Raw genomic sequence first — 27,263 nt, 5'->3', positions numbered from 1 at the left:
ACTACGACGAACTGAATGTATAATTAAAACGAGTAATTGCATATAATGATTAATCTATTTTCATACATGAATACACGTGTCTCTTTTGTATTTTGTTTCTCCAGGTGAGGATAATGCATTTTGTGTATGAATCTTAACACATGCCGCGGTCTGTCCTCTGATTGGCTGCTTCGACCGGAAGTTGTATAATTGTATTCGATGTCGCGCGGGATAGGGGCATAACCCTAGTAAACAAAACCACCGCAGGGTTCCTTTCGTCTTGCCATCAGCATGTGTGAAAAAATGAAGAAGGTAGTATGTTCTCTTATGTACTAATATGTTTTTGTGCTTGTCAGTGAATTCAATTCAATATTTTGCGTTTTTTTCCGCTGACAGGTTCAGACATGGCTCAGTACCGTTTTGGGTGAGCAGCCAGTTCCACAGTTTGAGGTGAATACTAGGACGGTGGATATCCTTCACCAGCTGGCAGTGGCTAGTGAGGTGCGATGCAAGGACACGAGTCTCCTTATAGATGATTTCAAACAGAAAGGCTCAGAGTATCATGCAGATAGTAAGTAACAAGCTCAAACCTTTGATTGACAAGTATTCCTTTGATTGACAAGTTGGGGTAGCCTGCTGACATTGCATTGCTCTTTTTTTTGTCGTCGAAAATAAATCACAGTTTTCCATTCTACCCTACTTGTAGGCGTTCATCTGCAAGAAGTTCTTCTGCAAGGCGTTGGCCTGTCCTGTGCGTGCTTATCAAGGCCTGCGGCGGACTATATGTCTGCTCTTGTGGATAATGCCATGGTGCTCGGAGTTAGAGACACGTCACTGGGCAGGCATGTACCGATGGAACTATTTGTGACACAGAACCTGATGTGAACCCCTCTGAATGGTGAACGTTATGTCCCCATGTAGCTTCATTCCGGCGGTGAATCACCTGACAAATGACGTATTGGAGGCTGAGAAATCCGACGAAAGACTTGACCGGGAGCTGAAGGCCCTCCGGAAGAAGTTGGGAGCCACTCTGGTTCTGCGGAAGAGCTTACAAGAGTAAGAGCGCTGTGATACAGTGATGTTGACATGGCCCGCAGTGGAACTGTTGAAGGACTATTCACTGCCACTAAGCCTCATAATAGCATAGGGCTATTCTTCTTTTTGTTGACTCCTCTAGATACTCGGTTGTGCAGCAACTATCCAGCCACTCAAAATTTGATTGCATGCGTTGACTTACTTATTTTTAAGTGGCCTTGGGAAAAATAAGCTAAATGATTATTATAAATGTAACTGCCATATCACATATCACGTAAGGCTGTCTTGAAGTGCACAAGACATTGATAACGTGCATATGGATTGTTAATGTTGGTTTGGTCTTCTCAGGGATATCAACAAAAATGTGATGGACCAGGCAGTGAGGGGCGCTCAAGCCGAGGAGAGGCTACTCAATATGGATTTTGTTAAAACAAAGTCCAGAGAGCTCAGCAACCGGAGGAAGATAGCAGAGGTCTGCTTGCACCACTTGTACTAACTTACTATGGCTAACATTGAAGATGTTTCATTTAATGTATTTATGTTTTTAAATACTATATTAAAAATCCAGCCATATGATGCCAATTTAAATATTTTATAATAATGCAATAATTAATAATTGTCAAATTAGCCAATCCCAAACTGTTAATCCCTACAGTTTACACGTGGTGGTGGTAGTTCATCCAGAAAAGCCCACCTTGTTAGTTATTTTCTTTGGTATGTTTTTGGTCCCCATAGGATCAGATTTCCTCCAGGAACATGAAGAAGAGGTTTTCTCACCAGGCATTGATGGAAATATTTGAGGTCAGTGTGCAACTGTAAATTGAAGTCAAGAAATGACGGCACGGGGAGGGGGCATTTTGAGTAGAAGGTTTGAATTTAGAATAAATGGTGGTGTTTGCTTTCTTGTTCTCTCCAGGAGGTAAACACTCTGAGACAGGAAATAATCCCTTTGACAAAGAAACTGGAGCCCTACCTGGACTTAAGCCCAGTAAGTTTTTTTCTATTTTGGCCCTTTCCTCCACCACAGCTGTTATAATTGGAAAGTGTTTTTGTGAGCACTAAAGATGAGAAAATGACTTTAAGATGTCTAGATGTCCACACACACACACACACACACACACACACACACACACACACACACACATTATATATATATATATATATATATATATATATATATATACAAATAAGTTGTTTCTCTCTTTGCCAGAGTCCATCTCTTGCTCAAGTGAAAGTGGAAGAGGCAAAAAGGGAATTGGTGAGTTTTTAATACAAAAATATAGTTGTATATTAGTGGATGTCTTTTGTTTTCAATCAAAACGGTTTCCTTAACTAAAATGTTCTCCTAATTTCAGGCTGCCATTGATGCTAAGCTTGAGGTCAACATGGACTTCATGCAAAAATAAATCTCTGACGTTATATTAACTGAAGTGTTTTATGTGATACAAATAATCCTGTTTATTATCGTGCCTTAACTTAATTGAATCGTCTTTACCAGTGAGTTAAACTAAAGACACTTATGTGACACTATGTTAAACTACTGCCAACTTATGTTTTACATAATACATATTGGGGAGAGGGATCAAAAAAGAATAGTCAAAAAAACATCTGACTTTCACTGCAGAAAGTGCCGTTTATCTCACGTGGTGTGGTTATTGGTTTGAGCTAGGTTTGTAGTTTGTCTGAATACATGCTTTGTACAAGAATCAGTTGCCTGTACAACTTTTAATTTGCTTATGAGAATGAGTCAATCGTATGCCTTTGTACCACAGCTTTCTATTTTGTGATGCCATTTAGATAGTGTACGTTTGCCATCATGATACAATCTCATAAATAAATGATGTTCAAAATTTTTGGCTCTTTCGTTTAAAAACAACAATCGTTCACCAAAGACTGCTGTCATAACAAAAACAGTTCTAAACAACTTATTTTGTTTTAATTAATATATATCGGGCTAGCGTCATCTATTAACCAAACCAAGGCCAAATTAGGACCATCGACTTACATGGGAAAGATGAGAAAACGACTAATCTGTTGAATTGACGAGGACGACCTAGACGCATACATTCACTTGCGCTGCCTTATTTTCTTCACCAGGGGGTAAGAAAACAAAATTCCAAGGGCTGTGGAGGGATAACGCACAGAAAAGAGTTCAGGAGCCACTCCCAAAGTGCCTCAAGCCGCTACAGACGATGAGGCAAACAGAGGGGCCCTCTCCTCAACTTTGTATGCAAAATATCACCTCGAACTCCTTACTCTTGCCACTCTACACAGCGGATCAGATAATGGATGTTGACTTCGCCGACAGCCTGGACCAGAGCGCTGTCCCGTAGATTGACAGGTTGGGTTGCCAAGGAGGGTAACTATGGCGAGGCTCATGGGCACTAGCATAATGGGACCGGCCTACATGATCCAAAAGGCCCCTTTTGATTCAAGAGAAGGCTTTAACTCTAAGATAGCATTTACGAAATAGACGCATGGATTCTGAGTGGTTAACTTTCTTTTGTATCAACTTCAATGTAATTCATTTGATAATGAATCAGCCTAGGCGGAAAATGAAGAGAGTATAGGATTCGAAAAGACATCAGCTGATTCCTGAACTGAATCAGTTGAACCTGTACAGTAAGTACGACTTACTGTCGAGAATCGACAGTAAGCTACGCCATCGCCTCTATCATCACTAAAAATAAAATGGACCGCAAAACTGGGCCAGCTCTGGCAAGACCAACATGTGCCTCGTCGTGGTAAACACTCCACCAATGGGTTATCAAGATGGCATTCAGCCCGGCCGTCCCCTTTCTCCCGGTTTATATTAAACTAGAGTTGACCGCCACGCCCACACCACCACTCTATGGAAGTGGAAGCGCGTCTGTTTCCGCGCGTCTCACCGTCCTGCCGTTTAAAAGCCCCTCACACGGGCTTCATCAGCAGCCGCGCGCGGTTCTGTCGTCTCGTCGCCTCCCTTTTAACCTGTCCTGACAACTTGTTGCGCAGCTTTTATTTTCAGTCCTCCACTCTGCCTTGCCTTCTCGAGTGAACTTGGACAGCAAGAGGGAAAGTGTGTGTGTGTGTGTGTGTGTTATGATTTAGACAGGACGTCTTTGTAAATCGGTGTTTTCTTTCTCATCAGAGAGGCCGATTTTTTTCCTTGATGTCGACTTGTTGACTCGTTGTTTGGCCAGCATGGTGTTTTGGCGCGGCACGGTTTGGCACTCGAAGCTGTTCTCTCTCCAGCTCGCCTCTCCTTAAGGCTGGTGTTGCCCATCGCACAGTATATCAGCCCGTGAATTGTAACATGATCTCAGAGAGTGGGAATGCAAACCATGAAGTGGATACGGATCCATGGACTCGAATGGTCTAGTCTCATCTTGCTCCTGTGGACCACACGCATGGAGGGCCTGGCCGACTTCTCAAGTAAGACAACGCGATGCATGTTCACAACAACCACAACCGTTCCGATTTAGAAAACAATGATACAATCAACAACGACGGTAATAGTAGCCTAGTCGAATGATGATGGTGCTGATTGATGCTCAGACGATGGTCCAATTATTAATATGCAAACATTCAAGCGTATAATAACGATGGGAAAAGTTGGTAACTCTTGTGTGCATATTTGAAGAGTAAGTGTGAGACCTATCTGGATCTTCAAAAGTATTTTTCTTTACCAGACTACCTGTCGAGAATCATCACCAGCCAACACGCACTCGCGTGCGACGGACAGCCGCTGCGCCTGCACTGCCCGCGTCACTCCACCATCTCCGTGCATTCCGCCTTCTATGGACGCGACGACGCGCGGCTATGCGGCAGCGCAGAAGCGCCGGGTCGAGCGGCAAACAGCAGCTGCTCCGCTTTAACTGCGCTACAGGTGCGTTGAAAACTGAGCGGTCCACTGTGCACATTCATTGTCTAATATTAGTTTGGTGCAGGTGCACTATTTTCTCCCTTTTTTCTGTCGCACGCACACACACACACACACACACACACACACACACACACACACACACACACACACACACACACACACACACACACACACACACACACACAAACCACCTGTGAAAACAAATTAAGCATCTTTATGGTTCTGCATAGGAATTCTGTGAGGAAAGGGTTTGTGGTTCCTAGAAAGTTTGACAATCGACAATCAACCACCACCACAGCGGCACCAATGAGTCAGGACTTTGTTTCCTCTGCAGAAGCTGATGTCCGCGTGTCAGAGCCAAAGGCAGTGCTCGCTCCACGTTACCCCGCCACTGTTTGGGAGGGAGCTGTGCCCTGGCACCAGAAAATACCTCACGGCGGTGTACAAGTGTAAACCCAGTGAGTCCCCCACCTGCTGCCCCTGGCCCAGCCCGCCACCACACACACTAACGGAATGTGTGGGTGTGTGGGCTAGTCTTCATGTGGTCTTACTGGGCAAATGGCATTGATCCCTTATCACATTACTGGCATTCCCCCCCCCCCCCTCCTCCCTCCCTCCCCTTTGTGTACTCTGTTCCCGCATGACCCACAAAGTTGAACTAACATTGTGTGTGTGTGTGTGTGTGTGTGTGTGTGTGTGTGTGTGTGTGTGTGTGTGTGTGTGTGTGTGTGTGTGTGTGTGTACGGTGTGTGTGTGTGTACGTGTGTGTGTGTGTGTGTGGGTGTGTGTGTGTGTGTGTACATGTGTGTGTGTGTGTGTGTGTACGGTGTGTGTGTACGGTGTGTGTGTGTGTACGTGTGTGTGTGTGTGTGTGTGTGTGTGTGTGTACGTGTGTGTGTATGGTGTGTGTGTGTGTGTACGTGTGTGTGTGTGTGTGTGTGTACGGTGTGTGTGTGTGTACGTGTGTGTGTATGGTGTGTGTGTGTGTACGTGTGTGTGTGTGTGTATGTGTACGGTGTGTGTGTGTGTACGTGTGTGTGTGTGTGTGCGTACGTGTGTGTGTGTGTACGTGTGTGTGTGTGTGTGTGTACGTGTGTGTGTGCGTACGTGTGTGTGTGTGCGTACGTGTGTGTGTGTGTGTGTACGGTGTGTGTGTGTGTGTGTGTACGGTGTGTGTGTATGGTGTGTGTGTGTGTGTGTGTGTGCGCGGTGTGTGTGTGTGTGTGTGTCCCCGACTCAGCGGAGCACAAGAGCCTGGGGGTGTGTGAGGGAGAGAGGCTGAGGCTGCGCTGCAAGGCCTCCAGGGTGCTCACCATCTACGCAGCTGTCTACGGCCGCGCTCCGGGCCGGGCCGCGGACGCCTGCCCCCCACAGCTGACCGCCAACACCAGCAGCAGCCCCCCCCCTCCTCCGTTTGGTGAGTGGGACGGACGGGGCCGTCGTAGGCGGGATTCTTGGTTTGTACGCGGCCCGGCAATCAAGTAGGAGTCGAGAGTGTTAATAGGAGATGATTCCGGGTGCTGCCTAGCTCAACCGGTAGGGAAGCGTATGGGGAGCTTGTGGTACTGTAATAATATGATTGCTTATGCTCGTGCTTATGCTCAATTGTTCGTAGTAATAATAATAGAATAATGAATACTATGTGTTGTGTTAAAGGTACTGTAGGAAGTACGATTTGAGAGTTGTAAAGTAGCGTAAAATAGCAGGAGGGACCAAGGATGATCAAGCAGTCCTGGAGAGAAGAACTCCAGGACTGACTTGATTTAGCCATGGTTATGTTATGCTTTAAACCTATTCCAAATAATTCATAAACAAAAGTGATGGCTGCATGGGGAAGTCATGTGCCGCTTTAGGTGTACCAATATAATAATGTTTTCTTTTCTCCCTGAAATTAAGACTTAGATAAAATAAAAAATCCCTCACGTATCAGCTCAGTCAATCATCCCCCAGCTGCAGTCGTTCCCTTCTCATGGACTGTGTCTCTTCTCTCTCTCTTCTCAGAGTGTTTGAACCACCAAGCTGTGCACACAGTGTCCCGGTCCTGCTACGGCAAACAGAGATGCACCGTAACCGTTGACAACCACACATTCAGGGACCCCTGTATGCCCGGAACCAGGAAGTACCTTACCGTCCTCTACGCTTGCGGTAAATAAAGTTAAAATAAACCATCCACCTTTCGTCACATAATAGAAATGAAAGGCCTGGGGATAGAAAATTGAGTAGATGAAAAAATGTATCTGTACAGCACAATCTCTTGGCGTTATCCCATTGGCACGAATATTGTGTCTCCTACGCAAGTTTCCTTTATACTGGTCAGAGCAATCAGTCGTATCACCCCCCCCCCCCCCCCCCCCACCACCACCCCCCCTCCCAAATCACACAGAGAAAACAGTAAGTGGAGAACCATCAACCCTGAGCTCAGCTTTGTTGAGGCCGGCATCCGGTGGAGCTTCCTGTAATTGGGCTGAAATGCCAGTGAGGTCATACACAGACAATGTTCGCAAAGGACTTGACTCCAGGCTGACAATACACAATTATTCAATAGAGCAGTATACATGTAACCTGGTGTGCCACAATGAGTGACTGGGGGAAGTCCACTGACCAGACTGCATAATTCTGCGTGTGAGTCTATGCTTGGTGAAGCCCAGAGGTTTCGAGGTGTATGAGAGCAGCCTAGTCTTAACGGTACCCTAACCCAGACCCTTTCTATTCCCCACATCCAGTACCAGAGACCCTGCTCAGAGCTGCAGACCCTGACTTGGCCTCCTTGCTACCTCCACTGGATCTGGAAAATGGTAAATGTGTTATGCATGTTTAATGACACGTTCAATACATACAGCCTATACAATGAATACCATGACATGAAGGTGATCATTTTCCCTTTTCACCTTGTTAGCTCTAAACTTCTCGAAACTCGAAACTTTGCAGTTTCAACTTTCCACCAAGCAATGTTGAGGATACAAATGTTTTGACATTTCAACAGAAAAACAGAAAAAACCCTGTTTCCGCTTATACAGTAAAGAGCATACAATGGACTGAATCTGTTATTTCAGTTGCTTGCTTGACCCAATTGAATCCAGAAGGAATCACATCAGATTTTACACTGATTACTTGTTGTCGCTGTTAATGCGCCATGTCAACGCTCTATATTCCAGCTTGTTATTTATGATATTTATATTACTAGTTAATCCTTCATTCTTCTCCCCTCCAAAGGTCCACCTGTGGATGTGGTAGCCCCTTTCCCAGAAGGCACCGGTCTGCCCGTGTACCCGGGAGCGATGATGAGCAACTCGCTCGTTACCTACGCCTACGTCAAAGGTAAGCGCCTGCAGGATCAGAACATGCACGATGCGCGCACACACACACACACACACACACACACACACAAGTTTGTAGTTTCTGCTTGGCTTCAACATCTGCCTCCTGCCTCCTGTCTCCAGAGCACCCCGAGATGGCGGCCCTGCTCTTCACCTGCAGCGTGTGCGTGGGCCTGCTGCTCACCCTATTGGCCGTATCCGTCCAGGTCAGCTGCAGGCCAGGGCCAATCAGATGCCTTGCCAGGGCCCGGAGCCACACCCACCACCGCAGAGTGGAGCAGGAGGAGGACAAGGCTGGTGATGTTGACGGCGTAGACGAGGAGGAGGAGGAAGACGGAACATCCAGTTCCTTGATCTCGACCAAAGACAGGAAGTCCTTCAAGGACTGGGAGGAAGTGACGTATGTGTGCGAGGCGGCAGAGCGGGCGGAGAGGATGGAGAGGAGGGAGATGGTCATGCAGGAGATCTGGATGAACGCGTACATGAACGGAGCCCCAGACCTCTAGTGGTTACCATGTTCAGCCGACGCAGCAGCAGCATCAACCTGTAGTTCGTCTCATGGTTCAGGTTTGGTTATATGGAGGATGTTTGCGTCTCATACTCGTGTTATTTCCTGGTAAATACCAGGAAAGGACTCCTGATGGTTCCTGATTCCTATCTGGAAAACACACTTCTTGGAGGCTCAACAACCGGGAGGAATCGGTCAGCCAGATGTTTCCAGAATGGTTCCACACTCACTGAGGTGGGACTGACTCGCTCACACCTTGAACTCCAGAAGAAAGCGGTGGCTGACGTGGAACACACGAGGGTGACCCTAACCTCGCTCTGTAGCGACATCCTGTCTCAGGACGGCTCGGTGGCGGTCGGACGGTTCACCGCTCGGACAAAGAGAGGAAAGGTGTTGCATCCTTCTTCCCGCGATTTGATGGGTGAAAGGTTCGTAGGACATTCTAATGCGTTGCCTAATGTAATCAGAACACCAGCAGTATGTACATATTAAACAGCGCCACACAATGCTTTTTGTTGGGTTTTTCTTGGACAAGGAAAGGAATATTTTGTGCATTTTGTTTTCATTGCAGTTCATTTATTTCAGTGAAGTTTAAATAAAACAAGTCACACATTTCTATGAAGAACAAAAACATTTCTATGAAGTAAAAAGAAAAAAAGAGAATTCACTCAGAAGGCTACAAACCCAACACAAACAGGTCTGTTTAACGTTGCAATCTGCCCTATACGTAAGTCGTCACGCCATCCAACAGAACTTGACCCACTTAACCATCAGGTCGATTCTACAGAAACGGGTTGTCCAGGTTATCCTCTGTAACAACACGATAACATTATGGCTGCACCGCTCTGTTGTTGGTGGAACTAAGCAGTGAAGACATTGATTAAAACTAGGCATACTGTAGGTAGCTCTGACGAGTGGTTAAGGCTGGTCCAGAGAAGTCTGAGGTCCCAAACTTCGGAGGTCTCGTTACTATCTCGGTCCCCATTTGATGTTGTTGAGGCCTTGAAACTGTCTCTTCAGGGCCTGTCTGTCCGACCAATCAGAGTCGAGGTAGCTGTCATCGTCTGCATCCTCCAGTTTCTGAAACACCACCAACCGAGCTGACATTTTAGAATATAACCCCCTACCGTCTTTTAAAAAAAGGGTAAATCTCCTGACCTTCTTCCCTTCCTGATGTTAATGAATATTGGCCCTACCTTCAACTCCTCCTGTCTTCTGTAGTAGTGCATCATCATCTCCTTCTGCTGGTCATCTGTGACGACAGGCTCTCTCGCTGGCGCCCCCTGGCCTCTCTGAAAGGAACAGCGACAGAATACCGTTAACGTCAAATGTATTTGACGGTCATATAAATCAAGTTTCACGCATTATAGTATTCTGTCCTAGCAGTTGTGTCCTAACAATGGCTATAGGCAGATAGCGAACGGCAAAGAATCAAGCTGGTTTGTCTTCTTAAGATGGAGATTTATTGAAGAGTCCAAGCATTTTTCTTTTATGTAAAACTATGAAATACAAACAAAAATATAATTACTAATTAGCCAAATATTCACATTTTCATATTTATATTATTTATATTATATATTTAAATTATATCTTATTAAATTATTGCCTTCATATTGAAGTGTTAATTACTATCTACTGACAACAGCCAAAGGAAACTTACGGACGTATTCCTCCAAGGATCCGATATTCAGAACAGCCTTACAGTACTTCTCCGTTTGAAACGTGGAAACTAAACTCATCCACTTAACACAATAATGTCACCAAAACACTGCCCATTTTCGCCACTAGGCGTCGCACTTGCACCACCAATGGTGCAGAGCAGAAGTCTCAGAACAATTAAATACACATTGACATTTCTCAACCAGAACACACAGTCTTAACTTAACACATACAAAATGAGTAGTTCCCACCTTTTGGATTTTGACGACAATCTTGGTCTTCTCATTTTTGCCGACGTAGTCCTGTAGCTTCTTCTCCCGGTTCAGCTCCTTGGCCGCCCACCACAGCTGGCACTCCTGCTCCGGGACCACCTGCAGAGAGGCCTGCGGGCCGCGGAGACGGACACAGGGAGGAGGAGGCAGAACGCAAACATGTTACAGCATGTTGTCGCCCCTAAAGACGTTGACACACTTATGAAAAGGAAACAAACTAAAAAGGCAGAATGAGATTTAAAAGTTATGATATTCTGTGGAAATCCCACACTAGTTCAGCTGTGATATTGGTATTTGATAAACCGCTCAGTTCTTGTCGGCCTGTTGGGTAAAGGACAAAAGCCGGACCACGTGGCACGTGGACGGACAGAAGTCCACCCCTCACCTGCGTTCCCGAGAGGTCTTCGTTGTTCTCCAGCTCCATCCTGATTGGGTCGTGAGGAGGAAGCCCCATGGGGTAGACGATCATGACCGCGCCCCGCAGCTGGTCCAGGGCTTCCTTCACCATCTCCGCGGTAACGCAAACACCGGCCTGTGCTTGTTTCTAGTGGCGACGGCAGAGTGAGGGAGACAGTGAGAACAAAGAATGTGTGTGTGTGTGTGTGTGTGTGTGTGTGTGTGTGTGTGTGTTCAGGGTGATTTACAGAAGCCAATTCCATTCCTTCCGAGGTTCATCGAACCCCGTGAGGCGAGAGAGACTATCTCATCTCATCTCATGAGGGTTAAAGAAAGAAAATGACGTTTTATTGTCATTCTTACTTTTGAGACTAACGCCCGGGCCTCTTCCACCGTTTTCTTCAGCACTTCCTTCATCCTGTCGCTTGGCGCTGCAGAAGAGGACGAGAGGGGGCGATCTCAGGTCACACAACACAGATAACGTCTAAAAGCCGAGTCTTGTTGACATTGACGGGGCCATGTTGATCTGGGTGGGGAACAACAAAGTGTTTGAGGCTGACCGTGGCCGTTCCTCCTCCCGATCTCGTCCTTCCTGAACACCGCCCCTCCGCTGGGAATGCACTTCTCTTCCCATTCATCCTTCAGCTTCAGCTCCAGCACCTGGTCCTCCGTCAGGCCCTGCATGTTGGGCGGGAGTGTGACCCCGTGCTCCGCCAGCTCCGGCATCTCTGCAAGAGCAGAAATCAACATCAAGACGTCAGACAACTCTCACCGAAAATGAAGCAGTGAGGATGCTATTATCGCGATAACTCAAGTCACTGCTAAACGTGTGGAAGGTGCGAGATCGCGGGTCGTACTACGACAGTGTCGTCCCTTGTGTTGTTGTCAGCATGTGTAGCGTTGTGTAGTGAGATGTGTGAGTGAGATGTGTAGTGAGATGTATGAGTCCTCACCGGAGCAGATCCGCTCCACTTTGAGCCTCCCGTTGTAGACGGCCGCGACCCGCCGCACGAGGCTCTCCACGGAGGCGTCCGCCGCGGCGTCCAGCACGAACTGGCTCTCGTCGCCGCGCTTCAGGTGGAGCCGCACCATCACGAGACCCCGCTCACCTGACGGTGGGGACACAGCAGGTTTTTATTGTTTCTTTCCGTTTCCAGCAGCAGCAACAACAACAACAATAATGCGACAACACCGCGTCGGTTACGGGAGGTCTGCTGGAGCTGTGGTAACATAACCTGTAACCATAGCAACGTTAAACACGGGCCGCTCGAGCCCTCCCTGAAGGGTCCTCGCGCTGGCCCTCGTCTCGGGTTGCCAGATTGTTTACATTTCCACTCACGAATATACAACCTGCACCGAAAACATAGTGTACATACTTGCACTGTGATGAAACTTCCATATAAAGGCAATAAAGTATGTAATATCCAAGTCAGCCAGGGCATATGGTCATGGTACTATCCACTGTGGTCTACTGTAAACGTTCTAGAGGTTTTCTTCGTGTACAAATGTAAGTGACTTTACTAATCTAAGCGGTAACTCTGCCCTCTACAGGGTTAGATGTAAAATGTATTTCTGATAAACTGATAATCACAAACGTATAACATATTTGAGAGACAGACTGTCTTGCTTGGAATAAACTCATATGAAACAATTACAATCTACGTTGGAAAAAAAGAGCAAAACTTGCAGGTCAACTGACATTTATTATTGCATACATACAACACAAAGTGCTTTATACATAAATGTGCCGTCAGCTTTTCACTTAAATATGGACTCTTGGATATTTGATACATAAACTGCAGCTTACTTTTTCCATTAATACATACAGAGTATGGTCAACAACACAGATTTGTAATTTACTACTTGAATCAGAAGCATAAAAAGGGGACACCAAACTAACGAAAGGACCAATTTGTTTTCTATAAAATCTCATCTGAACATGACTGGACACAATAAGCACTACTAAGCTATCATGAACGCTTCAGTCTCTACTGCAAACATGTGGTACGACTGGATTGAATAAAGGTGTTTTCGGGATAACATGTAGTCCAATATAGAGCCATGAGCAGTAGGCCCGCATCCACTTCAGCTGTTTTCAGTTCAGACAGATATTTCTTTTGCAAAGCCAATAAATATCTATTTATATTTATATCAAGAACATTGGGTTGCAATACAAAGATATACATTAGTAAAGTGTTACTCCCATCACATTCTCTGCATGACCTTTCGACTCTTGGAGCATTTATGAATGCAGGGGGTACAGCCAAATATAATATGGACATAGTGGGGACGATCTAAAACAACCACAACCGCTTGGTTATTCATGTTCATATGCACCAATACCATAGATACCAGTAAAAACTCCAGAGAGAGTGAGCGAGATTGACCACCATCAACACAAACATGACAACTTAACCTGTGGGGTCAATTGGTCGGCCAAGAGCATTTGCTGAAAATACCACGAAAACAGACTTTTAACAATCCAACGCAAGTCTTTTAAAGCAGACGACTGCACCAAACGGTTGTCCACAAGGTACCCATGGCAACACTGTGGCGTGTGTCGGCCAACACTGTTCCCTTCAGTTAAACTTTATTTAACTTATTTTTCAGTGAAGGTTTGGTCAACATCTCCACATTCCAATGGGACACATTCTCAGCAGGGTGCTTTAAAGAATAAAATAAAGTTAAAAAATAAAACTGAATGTGTTGACTGTACATTTCATATTCCCTAATGCCACGATACAAACCATTGTAGGTGACACAGTGATCCTCTATGGTTCAAGCCACTGCCAGGGGAATACAGTGACCGACTGTTTGGAGGTCAAATCTGTATGCACACACACATTCACAGACACGTCACACACACACACACACACAATGAGACATTACACACCTCAAACACAGCACGTTACTTCTCAACACATCATCAATAGATCATCTAGAGAGCTTTTTTTTTTTTTACAAACAGAAAAAATATGCATCTTTTTTTTTACAACAAAACAAATTAAAGAAAAATGCCCTTTTTGTAGCATACTGCATGGAATTGTTATGCACCTCACTTGTATCCGGTAGGATATGCCAAAAGACCCAGAGAAGGTCATCCAAGACCTCAGGGATCTCGCTTTCCCATCTACACTCAGTTATGGCTATGGAGCTTTGGATCAATTCAGAGTAATCTACGCCTAACCACTAGACAAGAGGCGGAAGCAGCTTCCGATCCCTTGCGTCAAACCCTCTACCCTTTTCAATACACAGGGCTCAAACCCTGCCGCCACCACCACCACCACCACGTTGAAAACGACCATGAGAATGTACGGAAACGGAACGTCAGTGCAAGTCAGTCACACGTTTTTGCATTCAAAATGATAACAGGTTGTCACAGATATAGAAACGCGCGTCGCGTGAGTAATATCAGCCCAGGGAGAACAAACGTACATAATAATTACCATGTATACATTTGTATTTAATATACCGTAAAAAAAATCAAATCAAAATCAAATTTAGCAAAGCGTACACAGCCCAGAGACCAACAGAGAACCGACAGCGAAAACCCTGATAGATAATATCACAGAGCATTCGTTCTGCGATAGCAAGCAGCTGCAGGAGCCAGTTCGTCGACTGTCACTAACCAGTGCAACTTAAAAGTACATTCATGTTTAAAAAAAAAAGAATAAAATGTTGCAAGTATCGCTACTGCACTGATGCAGTTTCTGGCCGCTCTGCTCAACACGTTGAATATACCGGAGCTGCGTTACCTCTGATCAGTGACACTATACACGCTTAGCCATTTGGAGACACACGCAGCTACTTGCCAATGCAAAGCCATTTACGTCATTTTTTTAACTGAGTGAGCTAGCGAAAAACACAAGCGTTCTACTTTAAAGGGCACTTCCATGAGGTCCGATATGACACAGCCGTGACCCTTGCCGGAGCTCTTGGGGTGGTGGATATGAACCAGTGTGTTTGTGACTATTTAGATAATTCTATATATTTGCGTGACGACCTCACAATAAGCTGGTTGTGGGACCCATATTGCACCGCAAATTACATAACACACAAATATCTGACAAATACGCACATTTAGTACCTTATACAACTATATAGACCCGGGAACGTATTCAATGCCCTAAATAAAAATAGACCGTCTTATGAGCCATTCATAAGATCATTTTTGATGTAAAAGGAAAAATAACTATGGTGATAACTTTGTATGGGCTAACAGACGTTGTGGCCTGTACATTTCCTGTGTTGCCGTTCATTCATAAACACCCAAGAAATATTTTCCTATTCTTTTATCCGGATTCAGAGGTCTGGTCTATACTCTTATCTTAAACACCATCTCTTTTATACATACCTCACTCACACACACAGACACGTAAACATTATAGCTATACATCGCTCCATGTGGCTGACGCTAGGAATCCTGGAAGAAGTCGAGGGAGAAGAGGGGGGCTCCGTGGGGCTGCTTGGGGGGCTCGCCCGGGGCCGTCCTGCCGCGGCCGGGCGGAGGTAGCGCTGGGCAGGACAGGGTGGAGGAAGACGCCCAGGAAGGGTTCGGGTCAAACCCGGAGCAGGCGGGTGGCGGGAGGCCCGGGGCCGCGGCCCCGTGGGGGAAGTCAGAGTCGTCGTCGTCGTCGAAGGTGACCCACCTGGGCTGGGGGGGCTTGTCTAGCCCCGCCGCGGGGGGGGGTGGCTGCCGGCGCGGCGGCGGCAGCGTCGCCGAGCGCGAGAAGGAGGAGGGCGGGGCCAGAGGCAAGGTGGGGCCCGGGGTGAACGGGGGGGCCGGCGTGGAGGGCGGCGCGAGCGGGGCGCCCAGCAGGGACATGGTCCTTTGCAGGGGTACGGGCGCCGTCGGCGGCGGAGCCGCGGCAGGGAGGGGGATGAGAGAGATGAGATGAGAGAGGGCGCTGGGGGGCTGGGGTCTGAGGTCAGGTGGGAGTGGCTGCACGGGGGGCTGCTGCTGCTGCTGCTGCACCGTCAGCGGGCCCCTGAAGGGGTTGGTGCTGCTGGGCCGGGCGGGGGCCGCCTCGCCCGGGGGGGGCAGGGGAGAGGCGCGCAGCGACTCCTGCGAGCGGTCTGCGCGACGGGACGGGCGGGGGCGGGAGTAGCGCGGCGTTACAGAAGGAGAAGGAAGAGGAGCAGGAGGAGGAGCAGGAGGAGGAGGAGGTGGAGGAGGGCTGGAGGCCCTGCAGAGAGGAGAGCGGGGCGGCCTGGACGGAGAAGGAGGAGGGCAGGGTGCCGGAGGAGAACAGGTGGCCTGGAGCAGAGGGGGGAGAGCGCAGGGAGGAGCCCCTGGGGAGGGAGCGGGTGTTGCTCCAGGAGGAGGTGGAGGAGGAGAGGAGGTTCGATGCGAGTGTGTCGAAGGGGTCAGGCTTCCATTGTGCTTGTCCTTGGATGCCGTTGAGTCCATTGGCCTGCGGAGGGAGAGAGAGGACGGTGACGCAACTGGCGACCGCGCACACGGGAGTCTGGTGTGAACCAAGTTAACACACTCACAGTATCAGACAACCAGCTTAGAACGAGCGTGTTCTCCAAGAAATGAATGACTGTGAGCGACTGTGTACGAATCATAAAGAATTCCTCTTAGAACGGAAATTGAAAAAATAAAATAAGAATGCAACATGAAGCAAACATACCTAGAGACTGCATTATTATTATTATTATTATTATATCTATCATCATTATTATTATTATATCAACACATTATGAACATTATTCAATGGGCGCTGATCCCGATTCCCAAGTCATTGCATACCTGCACACTCATCACTTTTTCTACTGAAGAGAGCAGATATGAAAGGACTCTGGGAGGGGGGGGGGGGGGGGTGTGTGTGTGTGTGTGTGTGTGTGTGTGTGTGTGTGTGTGTGTGTGTGTGTGTGTGTGTGTGTGTGTGTGTGTGTGTGTGTGTGTGTGTGTGTGTGGGGGGTGGGGGGGGGGGGGGGGGGGGGGGGGGGGGCGGACAATAAGCGGACAATAAGCAGAGCTACATGTTTTACAGATTCACCTACGGGCCGCATTGTGGACTGACTAAATGAGGTTCACCCATACACTAATCTAACGGCGAGAAGACAACAATAACACGGTGCATGGTTACCGGGCGGATTAAGGGAACGTCAATGATGCACAAAGACGAAGATGAGCACGAGGCTAATACGTAACAAAACAAGATGGAGGCGGAGGTAGTCAGTAACTGGTGTATGGTGGAGGGGGGAGGGGGGAGGGGGGGGTCCAGGTCACAGATGGCAGCGCTGAGCTGTGATTCTATGGCAGGTTGAAGAGTGAGAGAGGTGCTTGTAGTAAATAGATATATACCTGTCACCCTGAGGGCTTCTCCGGCTTGTGTGAGAGAGACAAATGCGTAAGAGCACAGCAGAGAGAACAACACACAGCGCTACACGCATCGAAGCAGCAAGGGACACACTTTTTTAGTCGATTCATCGATAAGTCGATGGGCGGACAATGAAATCTGATCAAATTTGTATAATCCATTCATCATTTATCAGTACAAATACCAAACATTTGCTGCTTGATGCTTCAGAATTTGTGATGGCATTTGCTTTTGAAAGTTTGAGACTGTGAAAACTGAAAATAACTACTCAACTAACATTTGTTGCAGACAAACTCTAACTCTATTTCCCCTTCATAAACACCACAAATAAATGCTATGCTTCCGCTCCATCTGAACTGCGACGTCATAAACAACACACAGAAGGTACCACGAGTATCCACGACCATGCATACTGCAGCATCTCATGGACCCTTTTCACAGATTGCCAACAGTAGGGTAACACAACTACCCGTTGCTGTCATTTCAACATGGTTTAAAGGTCCCCATGACACGCCACCAGGTGTGGTGTGATTAGCCGTCACAAGCCGTTTTGGAAATCTGCCCCTTTTGACGTCAGAAGTGGGCGTGTCCACCTAGATGTGCGCTGGACGGATCAGTCTACCAGCCCGCCCAGTGGACCGTAGCGAACGTTGCCCATCTCTCCGTCACACATCTAGGTGGACACGCCCGCCTGTGATGTCACAAGGGGCAGACACACCTGGTGGCACGCCGTGGGACCGTTAACGGGTTCCATCGACTTGACAAGTCGTGTCTATACCGGTGCACTGCCAGACCCTAAAAATCACACTGACCCGTAGTGACGGTCGTGAGCTACAGCGCTGCTGCTCCTACTGTGAAAAGGGTCTACCCTGCAGCACTACGTGTCTGGATGGGGAGGAAGCGAGCGGACCGACCTGTCCCGGCGGAGTGGCAGCGTCCGCCTTTGCGGCGGCGTCGGGGGGGAGGCCGTGAGAGGAGCGAGATCGCGGGGGGGGCTTGGGGGACGCCAGACCCTGGGGGGTCCCGGCCGGGCCGGCAGCGGCGGCTTGAGGCTGCATGGGGGCCGTGAAGGTGGGCATCATGGGTGGGGGGAGTTGGGACCGCACTGAGGGCGGGGCCTGAGGCGGAGGCTGAGGCATCATGGGGGCCTGCATGGCCGACGGGACTTGGGGTCTCGCTGGCGTGGGCCCCGGTGGAGGGGGGCCGGCCGCGGCGGGGAGGGAGGGCGGTGGCCCTGAGGGAGGGGGTCCTGGAGGGAGGAACCACGGAGGGTTAGAAAGCGACGAGGAACGTGAGTATGGATACGTGCATCATGAGTGTGTGTGTGTGTCTGTGCGTGCGCGCGTGTGCACTCGTGTGTGCACTCACCGAGGGGCAGGTCGGTGGGCTTGGTCAGGGGGCCCGGGCGCGGGGCCCCGGGGGGGTTATCCGGGACGGGGCGCGGGGCCCCCGGGTGGACCTCTGGAATGGGTCTGGGGGCTCCTGGGTGAGCGGGGGGGGTCTGGCGGCCCTGGGCGGGCACACTGATCACACCGGCTCGGGCGGGAATGTTCTGGAGAGAGGGGGATCATACACAGGGTGAGGCCAGGATGACCCCCGTCCCGCCCTGGTTACTGCAGACGGGTCTGGTCGGCCTTATTGGGGGAACTGAGGCTGTGGACAACACAGGTCAACTCAAGCTCAGTCACTGTTATTGCTACAGTTACACTGCCCTACAAAGGCAAAATGTAACATCATGTTTGGTCAAAAATGAGTTAATGTCATTTTTGGGGTATTTGAGACCTCCTTTATCATGTGAATAAATACTGTGAGTCAATTTGATTGTTTTAACGAGAAAATAAAGGGCTATGACAACCGTAACTTCCAAAACCATAGGAGAAACCACAGCTGAACGCCGTAACAGTCGTTACGGTTCTTAGCCTTTGTTCCGGCACGCTGAAGTTGAGTTAAGGTGTTCTGACTTTGTTTAGCCAGGCATCAAGAGAGATGTTACGGTGTACCGCCGTGATGTTACTGTACTCTGGCTTTATCATACTGTCCAAGTTTACCGCTCTTTAATTGTCACCAAGGCACGTAAACATACATACCCAGAAACTTTAACGTCATTTTTCTCAGTTTCACACTCTGGCGAGTTAAGGTCTTTTGCCTTTGTAGGGCAGTGCAGCTTCACAAGGGCTTTACAGGAGAACATACGACCCTGGTGTGACGTGTTTACGACACAAGCTGACCCTGAACCCCAGTGTGCCCTGGAGGCTCTGAACTCACCGGTCTGGGCCCGCCTCCGGACCCGGGAGCACCCGCTGCTCCGCTCCGCCCTGAAACCACCACAAGAAGGGAGTCACCGTGGGGGGCCGCACACAGGGACAAGTGCCCCGCGTCATGCTCAGTGGGGGGGGGGGGGCCCGCAGCGGGGGGGGGGGGGGGCCGGGGCCGCAGGCTTGATGTGCAGCAGAAAGTCGTTCCCATGCTCGTGTCATGCACCCCAGTCTCCCCCAGTCCAGTCCAGTCCAGTCCCGAGTTTTCGGTTTCCCCAATGCTATTCAAGTCGGCGATAAACCCGCCGTTCATAGGCTGAACGGCGATCCGACCTTTGTGCACACCCGTGGTTTGTCCCATGTGGTACGACCGGTAGCGTTAAGTCGAGTTTCCAGCCCACTCACCTGCTGCGTCGGGCCCAGAGATAGCGGGGCTCTTTGGTCCTTGGCAGCACAAGGTAAATCAGAACCACAACACCCGTTATGCACAAGCCACACACTAGGCCGGGGAATGCAGCTGTAGCCGTGCCGTTCTGAACGCTGGCACTGCACTAGACCCAGGATTTGTTATGTGCAAGCTGTTGATTGTGATGTGGTCAAAAAAACCTTAGAGATAACGAATATAGTGTTCTTAAATCTGCACATTAATTTGGAGCCAATGAATAACTTGTTGCGGTTCCCTCTTGTTCTTCAGAACTATACACGGAAGTTGGTGACGCAACGTTACATCCTCCTTTATCTTGCGGTTAACCACACCGCCGGGGGGAAATCCCCACTAGTCATTTTACACAAGAAAAAAGGCTGGGTCTTCTTGAGAACTCGGAGGCTGGTCTACTTCATCTCACCGATGCATGGCCTCATTTCACCGTCAAACGCACGTGGGCGTGAACTACAGAAGACACCCAAAGCTTCTTAATGGCCGACTAACTAACTAACTAACTAACTAACTAGAAGGAAACCTACTTCATTCAATCATAACGACATCAACTATAATCACGACGCATACAATACAAGTACTATATCTAAGTAGTTGATGCATTCATATCTAGGTCACTATAGTAACTATATGTGCACTATGTCTAGCGGCTAGCTAGGGAGCTACAAACACAACACACTGTACAGTTACCTTCACTGCCTCTCCTCCTAAAGAGCAGCGGGCTCGGACATTCCCCGCAGTCTTCAGAGGCAAAGAGGGGACACACACACAGTGCTCAAGGCCCACAGCGGTGTGTGTGTGTGTGTGTGTGTGTGTGTGTGTGTGTGTGTGTGTGTGTGTGTGTGTGTGGCATGTACTTAATTGTGTAGCACCTGCAGTAGCTAGCTATCACTGCTGTATACGGGGAATGGGGTTAGCCTGGTGATTGTTAGTACTTGTTAGTACTTGTTAGTACTTTACACTTGGTTCTATGAACATCTTTACTGTACCGACAGCGATATATTGTTTCACTTCTTATGACAAATGTACTTATTGTAAGTCGCTTTGGATAAAAGCGTCTGCTAAATGCCCTAAATTGTAAATATGTGTGTGTGTGTGTGTCCAGAGATCAGTAAACAAGCCCTCAGTGTCTAGACCAAATGGGGAAACGACTCACTAAATTTGAGCAGTGGACAGATGGCCACTGTTAAATGGGAAGTAAGATTGACCGAAAGCACAGTGTGACGCACTTAATAACACAGAAGTGAGCTGCCCCTACTGCAACCACGTAGCACAGTGTCTACTCTAACAGTAAGCTCCCGCCAACTACTGTTGTCTCAGGTGGTTACACACTATCAGCATTAACTAGCTATGTGTCTGGAACACATTGGTGAACAGAAATCAGATGCTGACACAGAAAAATCAGTGTTTCCCACACATAGACCAATGTGTGGCGCAGCGCCACAGATTCAACCACGAGCGCCACAGATTGATTCCGCTTTTCTTATTTATTTTGAACTCGTTGCTTCGGACGAGCGCTAAATTGCTGCGGCTGTCACACCCCCGTCAACAACTCCACCATCCCGTAATCGCGCCCCCCCCCCCCACCGTCAACAACTCCGCCACCCTGTAATCGTGCCCCCACCCCCACCGTCAACAACTCCGCCAGCCCGTAATCTTGCCCCCCACCCCCAGTGGGGCACCACACATTGCTACCTGGTCTGTGGGAAACACTGAACAGTTCCACTACAATAATGCAACGTAACTAATCTACATTTTCTCCCGGCAGTCACTTTACCTGCAGAGCCCTTCCTAAACAGCATAGGACTCATCATGCCTCCTTTTGAAATGACGGGGAGAGAGTAGAAACAGTATGGACAAAGAGACACATGTTGAAGCCTGCCTGTGCACCACACACACACACACCCACACCCACACACACAGCTGGCCTGGTTTGCTGCTCTAATGATCTCCACCCTTGTGTGCTGGTGTTAGTGTTAGCGGTAGTGCTGGTGTTAGCGGCGGGGTGGGTGGGGTACCTGAAGGGGGCGGTGGTCTCTGGGGGGGGTGAGTGAGTGAGTGAGTGAGTGAGTGAGTGAGTGAGTGAGTGAGTGAGTGAGTGAGTGAGTGAGTGAGTGAGTGAGTGAGTGAGTGAGTGAGTGAGTGAGTGAGTGAGAGAGAGAGAGAGAGAGTGTGTGTGTGTGTTTGCATGTACTTAATTATGTTGTGCATGCATGTTGTGTAGCATGTACTTAATTGTGTAGCATCTGCAGTAGCTGGCTATCACTGCTGTATACGGGGAATGGGGTTAGCCTGGTGATTGTTAGTACTTGTTAGTACTTTACACTTGGTTCTATGAACATCTTTACTGTACCGACAGCGATATAATGTTGCACTTCTTATGACAAATGTACTTATTGTAAGTCGCTTTGGATAAAAGCGTCTGCTAAATGCCCTAAATGTAAATGTGTGTGTGTGTGTGTGTGTGTGTGTGTGTGTGTGTGTGTGTGTGTGTGTGTGTGTGTGTGTGTGTGTGTGTGTGTGTGTGTGTGTGTGTGTGTGTGTGTGTGTGTTTACAGAGATCAGTAAACAAGCCATCTCAGCCAGTGTCTAGACCACATGAGGAAACGTGCAGCGTTAGTGCTGGTGTTAGCAGTAGCGTTAGTGTTAGTGCTGTTGTTAGTGTTAGCGGTGGGGTGGGCGGGGTGGGTGGGGTACCTGAAGGGGGTGGTGGTCTCTGGGGGGGTGCGGGTCTGGCTGGAGGGGCGTTGGGTCGTGGGGGTGGGGGCCGCTTGGGCTCCAGTGGCTGGAAGTCCCCCGTTGGGCCTGGGGGGGGCATTACAATGGTTACAACTATTGTGTATACATACACACATACATACATATACTATGCATATATCACCGATATTTTATGAGTTTCATTGAATTCATTGAATCTTGTGTTTAGCACATAGAGCATTTGTATGCATATATACTTTATGTAACCATAACATATGAGCAATAATTAAATAGTCCTATTCACGACAACACACACACACAACAAAACTCTCACTCTGATTATGGTTAACTAGCACCACAAACCAAACACAGCTAGAAAACCGCTACTGTTAGGGCGAAGGGAGGGTTAGCTGCGTGGTTCTGTGTATACTTAGCAGTGACTCACACACTGCAAGTATGAAGAACCCACACACACACCACAGCCCACCGGCACACGTTACCTGGTGTCTCTCTCCTGCAAGGGGACGGACTAAAGCCTCCTTCAGGACACCACAGAGGAACACAGGGAGACTTTAGAATGACATCTCTCTCGCGCACACACACACACACACACACACACACACACACACACACACACACACACACACACACACACACACACACACACACACACACACACACACACACACACACACACACACACACACACACACACCAAGGTGGAGGGCCCCCCCCAGATAGGTGAAGCCCTAAAGACTATAGACAGCACTTGAGTCTTTGCTGTAAAACACCATCCAGGGTTGATGGTTGGTCTCACACACACACACACACACACACACACACACACACACACACACCTTGTGTGGGTCGGGAGGGTTGTGCGGACCGGCCAGGCCTGCTGGGGGGCTCCCCTTGGGTGGGGGAGGGGCAGGGACTGCCCCGGGGGGAGGGGGCCGGGGAGCAGCCCGGACCGGACCCCGCGCCGGGCTGGAGGTGCTGGGGGAGGATCTCCTCCACCTCCTCGTCCACGTCGCCTGCGGCAGAGAGAGGGAGAGAGAGAGAGAGAGAGAGAGAGAGAGAGAGAGAGAGAGAGAGAGAGAGAGAGAGAGAGAGAGAGAGAGAGAGAGAGAGAGAGAGAGAGAGAGAGAGAGAGAGAGAGAGAGAGAGAGAGAGAGAGACATTAAGCGGGAACGCCCGTTGCAGCGCGGCGTTGCTTCACCGTGGCACCGCGGAACCATCAACGTCCTGCTGGCTGAGATATTCGCTCAACCGCGTTCGTGGGACACGGATCGTCCAGAAACAGAACACTCAAATGACCCAATGGCATTACTTTGAGTGGAACGGCAACACGAAATGCTTAACAAGTGAACGGAAACTGCAAGAACAGTTCAGCATCAAAGAGGTCAGCATCAGAATCACCGAGATGCGTTTGAGCAAACAACGACCCAAAGTGTTCAAACACAGGACAGGAGTTCCGACCCCCGGGGGAACCGTTCTTATGGTTTCTACGCCCCGCCCCCCCCCAGCTCAGGGCCCGCGGCTCACCCTCCATGTCGTAGTCGTCGTCGCCCATGTCCGTGTCCTCTGCCAGCAGGGTGGAGCTGGCCGAGGTAGGCATGGCCCCGCAGATGCGGTCCACGCTCATCTCCTCCTCCAGACTCCTGATCCAGCCCGGGCTCTTCAGGCGGATGTCTATCACCTTGCCCAGCACCTGCGCAGCCCCGGGGGGCGACACGATGGGATTGCGTTCACAAAAGACAAAAAAAAATCCTGTCCAACGTCCGTGACGGGACCCTTTTCCCCCCCCGAGGTGTCAGCGTAGGACAAACACTGGTGCATTATATATATATATACTATGTATTGTATGTTATATCACCAGGTGTGAGCGTGATTACTACAAGCCGTTTTTGAAAATCGGCCTCTTACGACATCACAGGTGGGCGTGTCCACCTAGATGGGCAACGTCTGCTACAGTCCACTGAGTGGGGTGGTAGACCGATCTATCCAGCTCACATCTAGGTGGACACGCCCACCTGTGATGTCAGAAGAGGCCGATTTTCAAAAACGGCTTGTGGCGGCAAATCACGCCCACACCTGGTGGTGTAATATGTCACGTTATTATACCACTACCACTCACTATGAAGTGTTCTTCACTTGTGTCTCGCCCTGGTACGAGAGGAGCTAATTCATAATTGATTTGATGTTATTAGTGACACCAGTGTCTGAGGCCTCTCTGAATAGGGTCCATTCACGGTATAATCAAGTGTGGAAACCCGGTCGAGTGTCTAAAGCCATTGTAACCAGAGGGTTCAACGTCGGCAGCTGGATGTGCTCGTGGCCCTGGTGTGATGTCGTACCGTGGACGCGCTGAGGGACAGCGCAGCCAGAGCAGAGTAACCCTCCAGGAAGGTCACCCACATCTTCTCCTCCACAAACCTGCAAAGAAAAACACAGACAAAGCAGGAATGTAAACGGGACTGTTTGGTGGGAGTGAGGGAAATGTGCCATGAGAATGTCTGATTTGAGTTGACTGCGTTTGCCTCGGTCAGAGACTGTTTAGATTTATGAACACTCCCAGTTCATTTCTGACCATCAGGGCATCTCCTCCCTGTTGCTCGGGGGAATTCATCTTGCTGATCAATTACAGCTGCATAAAAAAGGCAAAACTTATCACTGGTGGAGGATCAAGGGACGGAGCAGTGTGGAGGGGGGGGTTTAACGTCATTATCAACAAAAAGCAGAGAATATAAACGGTTATCCGACACATCCTGGCTGCTGCACCTAGGGCTAATCAGGATTATTTTATATCAAATCAGTGATCAAAGTGTGTTTAACGGCACCGGCCCAGCTGCACCCTGTGTGTCTCTGAACCCCCCCCCCCCCACCCCTCCCCTGGGGGCCCCGCCCACCTGATGAGGATGACCTCGCCGAAGGAGGTGAACCTGTCCAGCAGCTCGTCGATGAGCGCGTCGTCGAAGAAGTCGTCGGGCCCCGAGGCGCAGAGGGCCACCAGCACGGTGCCATCTGGGGGCCCCTGCAGCGCGATCACCTCCTTGTACACCTGGTGGCGCGCCTCGGGGTCCACCTCCAGGATCTCCACGTCCATCACCGCCATCACAGGCCTGCACGCACGCACGCACATGCACACACAATATTATAAGAAGGCCACGGTTAAAATAGTCTCCATTTAACTAGCCAGCCTCTTTCATTGAAACTGAAGGACACACACACACACACACACACACACACACACACACACACACACACACACACACACACACACACACACACACACACACACACACACACACACACACACACACACACACACACACACACACACACACACACACTTACAAAGAGGGGAAAAAAGATCCAAACATTTTGGGAAGAATTACAGATAGTGACAGGTTCATCACACTACAAGCCTTTGCGAGGCCTACATGATAAATGAAGTTATTAAACACTGAACACTTACGGATAAACAAAACATCTTTGCCTCCAGATTCTAATGCTACCTATGGTGGCTGACACAGCAGAATTTTGCCAATCTTTCGGTTTCCTTCTTTAGTAATCCCCCCAACCGCAGTCCTCTAACCACATTTTTGTGAATATGGCCTAAGCTTCCAAAGCGAAATTAATGATATAAGTTGACATTGGTAACCTAGTTGGCCTATATACACACACACACACACACACTGTGGAAATGAACCTCTCGGCTCACTCCATTTAGGGATGTGGTCAACTGGTTTCAAGAGTCCAAAAAGAGAAGTTTTATTCACTTCCCAAAAACAAACGGAACAATAAATAAACAAAATAAATCAATGGTTCTAATATTACAAATTAACATTTGAAAAGAATAAAACAAAAGCTGTTGGCAATTTTCTAGCTGAAATACAGCACCATTTAGCCTAACAAGAGGGCGGAAGTAGTGGCCTCACATCAAGCCACCTCTTCCTTAACCTCCCGAACAAACAATGTGACACCCCTTAAATAGGTCACCTAATCAGTCACAGGTGGACCAATCAAGGCCCATTAGGCCATACCATGTGTCAGGGGGGACCATTTCAAACATAGCAATCGAACTGTCCTGTCGCTGGAAGTGAGAAAGGTTTCACTTTCTCACAACACACACTCCACGTCCATCACCGCCATCACAGGCCTGCACACGCACACACACAATGACATCCCCATGTCTGCCCATATATGGCTGTATAACAGAGCGAGGGGTGCATACTTGGACTGCTGTTGATACATGTTTTTGTCTACCTCTTATTGCTATTTATTGCATTCATTAAGTAAATAATTATGTCAGACTGGAAACTGTGAACTTAATTGCCCATCTTGGGATAAATAAAGTTTTTCTAATCTAATCTAATACATGACATCACCATGTCTGCCCATATTTGGCGGCAGAGCCTCGTCGAGACGACACCAACGCAGATCTTCATCGTCATTACGGCTCCTGATCAAGGTTCGACCTGTGTCAGACGCTCCCTGTGGGCTTGAACAACG

The 27,263-nt window shown here is 48.7% G+C and overlaps 4 protein-coding genes across 4 annotated transcripts in view; 2 read left to right on the top strand and 2 right to left on the bottom strand.

Moving 5' to 3' along the window:
* Positions 1-193: 193 nt before the first annotated feature.
* Positions 194-2,819, top strand: haus1 (HAUS augmin-like complex, subunit 1). The gene is made up of 9 exons (XM_084474643.1): positions 194-291; positions 376-550; positions 686-821; positions 901-1,035; positions 1,363-1,486; positions 1,750-1,815; positions 1,931-2,002; positions 2,225-2,272; positions 2,370-2,819. Exons 1-9 carry the CDS (start codon positions 271-273, stop codon positions 2,418-2,420), a joined length of 828 nt encoding a protein of 275 aa, XP_084330769.1. The 5' UTR covers positions 194-270; the 3' UTR covers positions 2,421-2,819.
* Positions 2,820-3,965: 1,146 nt separating this feature from the next.
* eva1c (eva-1 homolog C (C. elegans)) lies at positions 3,966-9,180 on the top strand. The gene is made up of 8 exons (XM_084474641.1): positions 3,966-4,428; positions 4,686-4,882; positions 5,214-5,337; positions 6,120-6,296; positions 6,881-7,024; positions 7,603-7,674; positions 8,093-8,197; positions 8,320-9,180. The coding sequence occupies exons 1-8, from the start codon at positions 4,329-4,331 to the stop codon at positions 8,700-8,702; spliced, it is 1,302 nt and encodes a 433-aa protein (XP_084330767.1). The 5' UTR covers positions 3,966-4,328; the 3' UTR covers positions 8,703-9,180.
* Positions 9,181-9,321: 141 nt separating this feature from the next.
* cfap298 (cilia and flagella associated protein 298) lies at positions 9,322-12,520 on the bottom strand. Its single transcript, XM_084474642.1, has 8 exons — positions 12,408-12,520; positions 11,985-12,140; positions 11,592-11,759; positions 11,395-11,462; positions 11,021-11,179; positions 10,615-10,746; positions 9,901-9,996; positions 9,322-9,784 (listed from the first exon to the last, which is right to left on the bottom strand). The coding sequence occupies exons 2-8, from the start codon at positions 12,121-12,123 to the stop codon at positions 9,674-9,676; spliced, it is 873 nt and encodes a 290-aa protein (XP_084330768.1). The 5' UTR covers positions 12,124-12,140; positions 12,408-12,520; the 3' UTR covers positions 9,322-9,673.
* Positions 12,521-12,726: 206 nt separating this feature from the next.
* synj1 (synaptojanin 1) overlaps positions 12,727-27,263 on the bottom strand; it is a 32,224-nt gene continuing 17,687 nt past the window's right edge. Inside the window, 10 exon segments of the mRNA XM_084474635.1 lie at positions 12,727-16,108; positions 16,110-16,445; positions 18,275-18,609; positions 18,729-18,912; positions 19,626-19,675; positions 22,749-22,856; positions 23,606-23,782; positions 24,294-24,459; positions 25,106-25,184; positions 25,658-25,870. Of these exon segments, the coding sequence (XP_084330761.1) occupies positions 15,446-16,108; positions 16,110-16,445; positions 18,275-18,609; positions 18,729-18,912; positions 19,626-19,675; positions 22,749-22,856; positions 23,606-23,782; positions 24,294-24,459; positions 25,106-25,184; positions 25,658-25,870 (2,311 nt within the window). The 3' untranslated portion in view covers positions 12,727-15,445.

This window comes from Micromesistius poutassou (genome assembly GCF_964030765.1).
Source record: "Micromesistius poutassou genome assembly, chromosome: 10".
Classification (NCBI taxonomy): Eukaryota; Metazoa; Chordata; class Actinopteri; order Gadiformes; family Gadidae; genus Micromesistius; species Micromesistius poutassou.
Note: the sequence above shows the minus strand (reverse complement) of the source record. Positions and strands in the feature narration are given on the sequence as shown.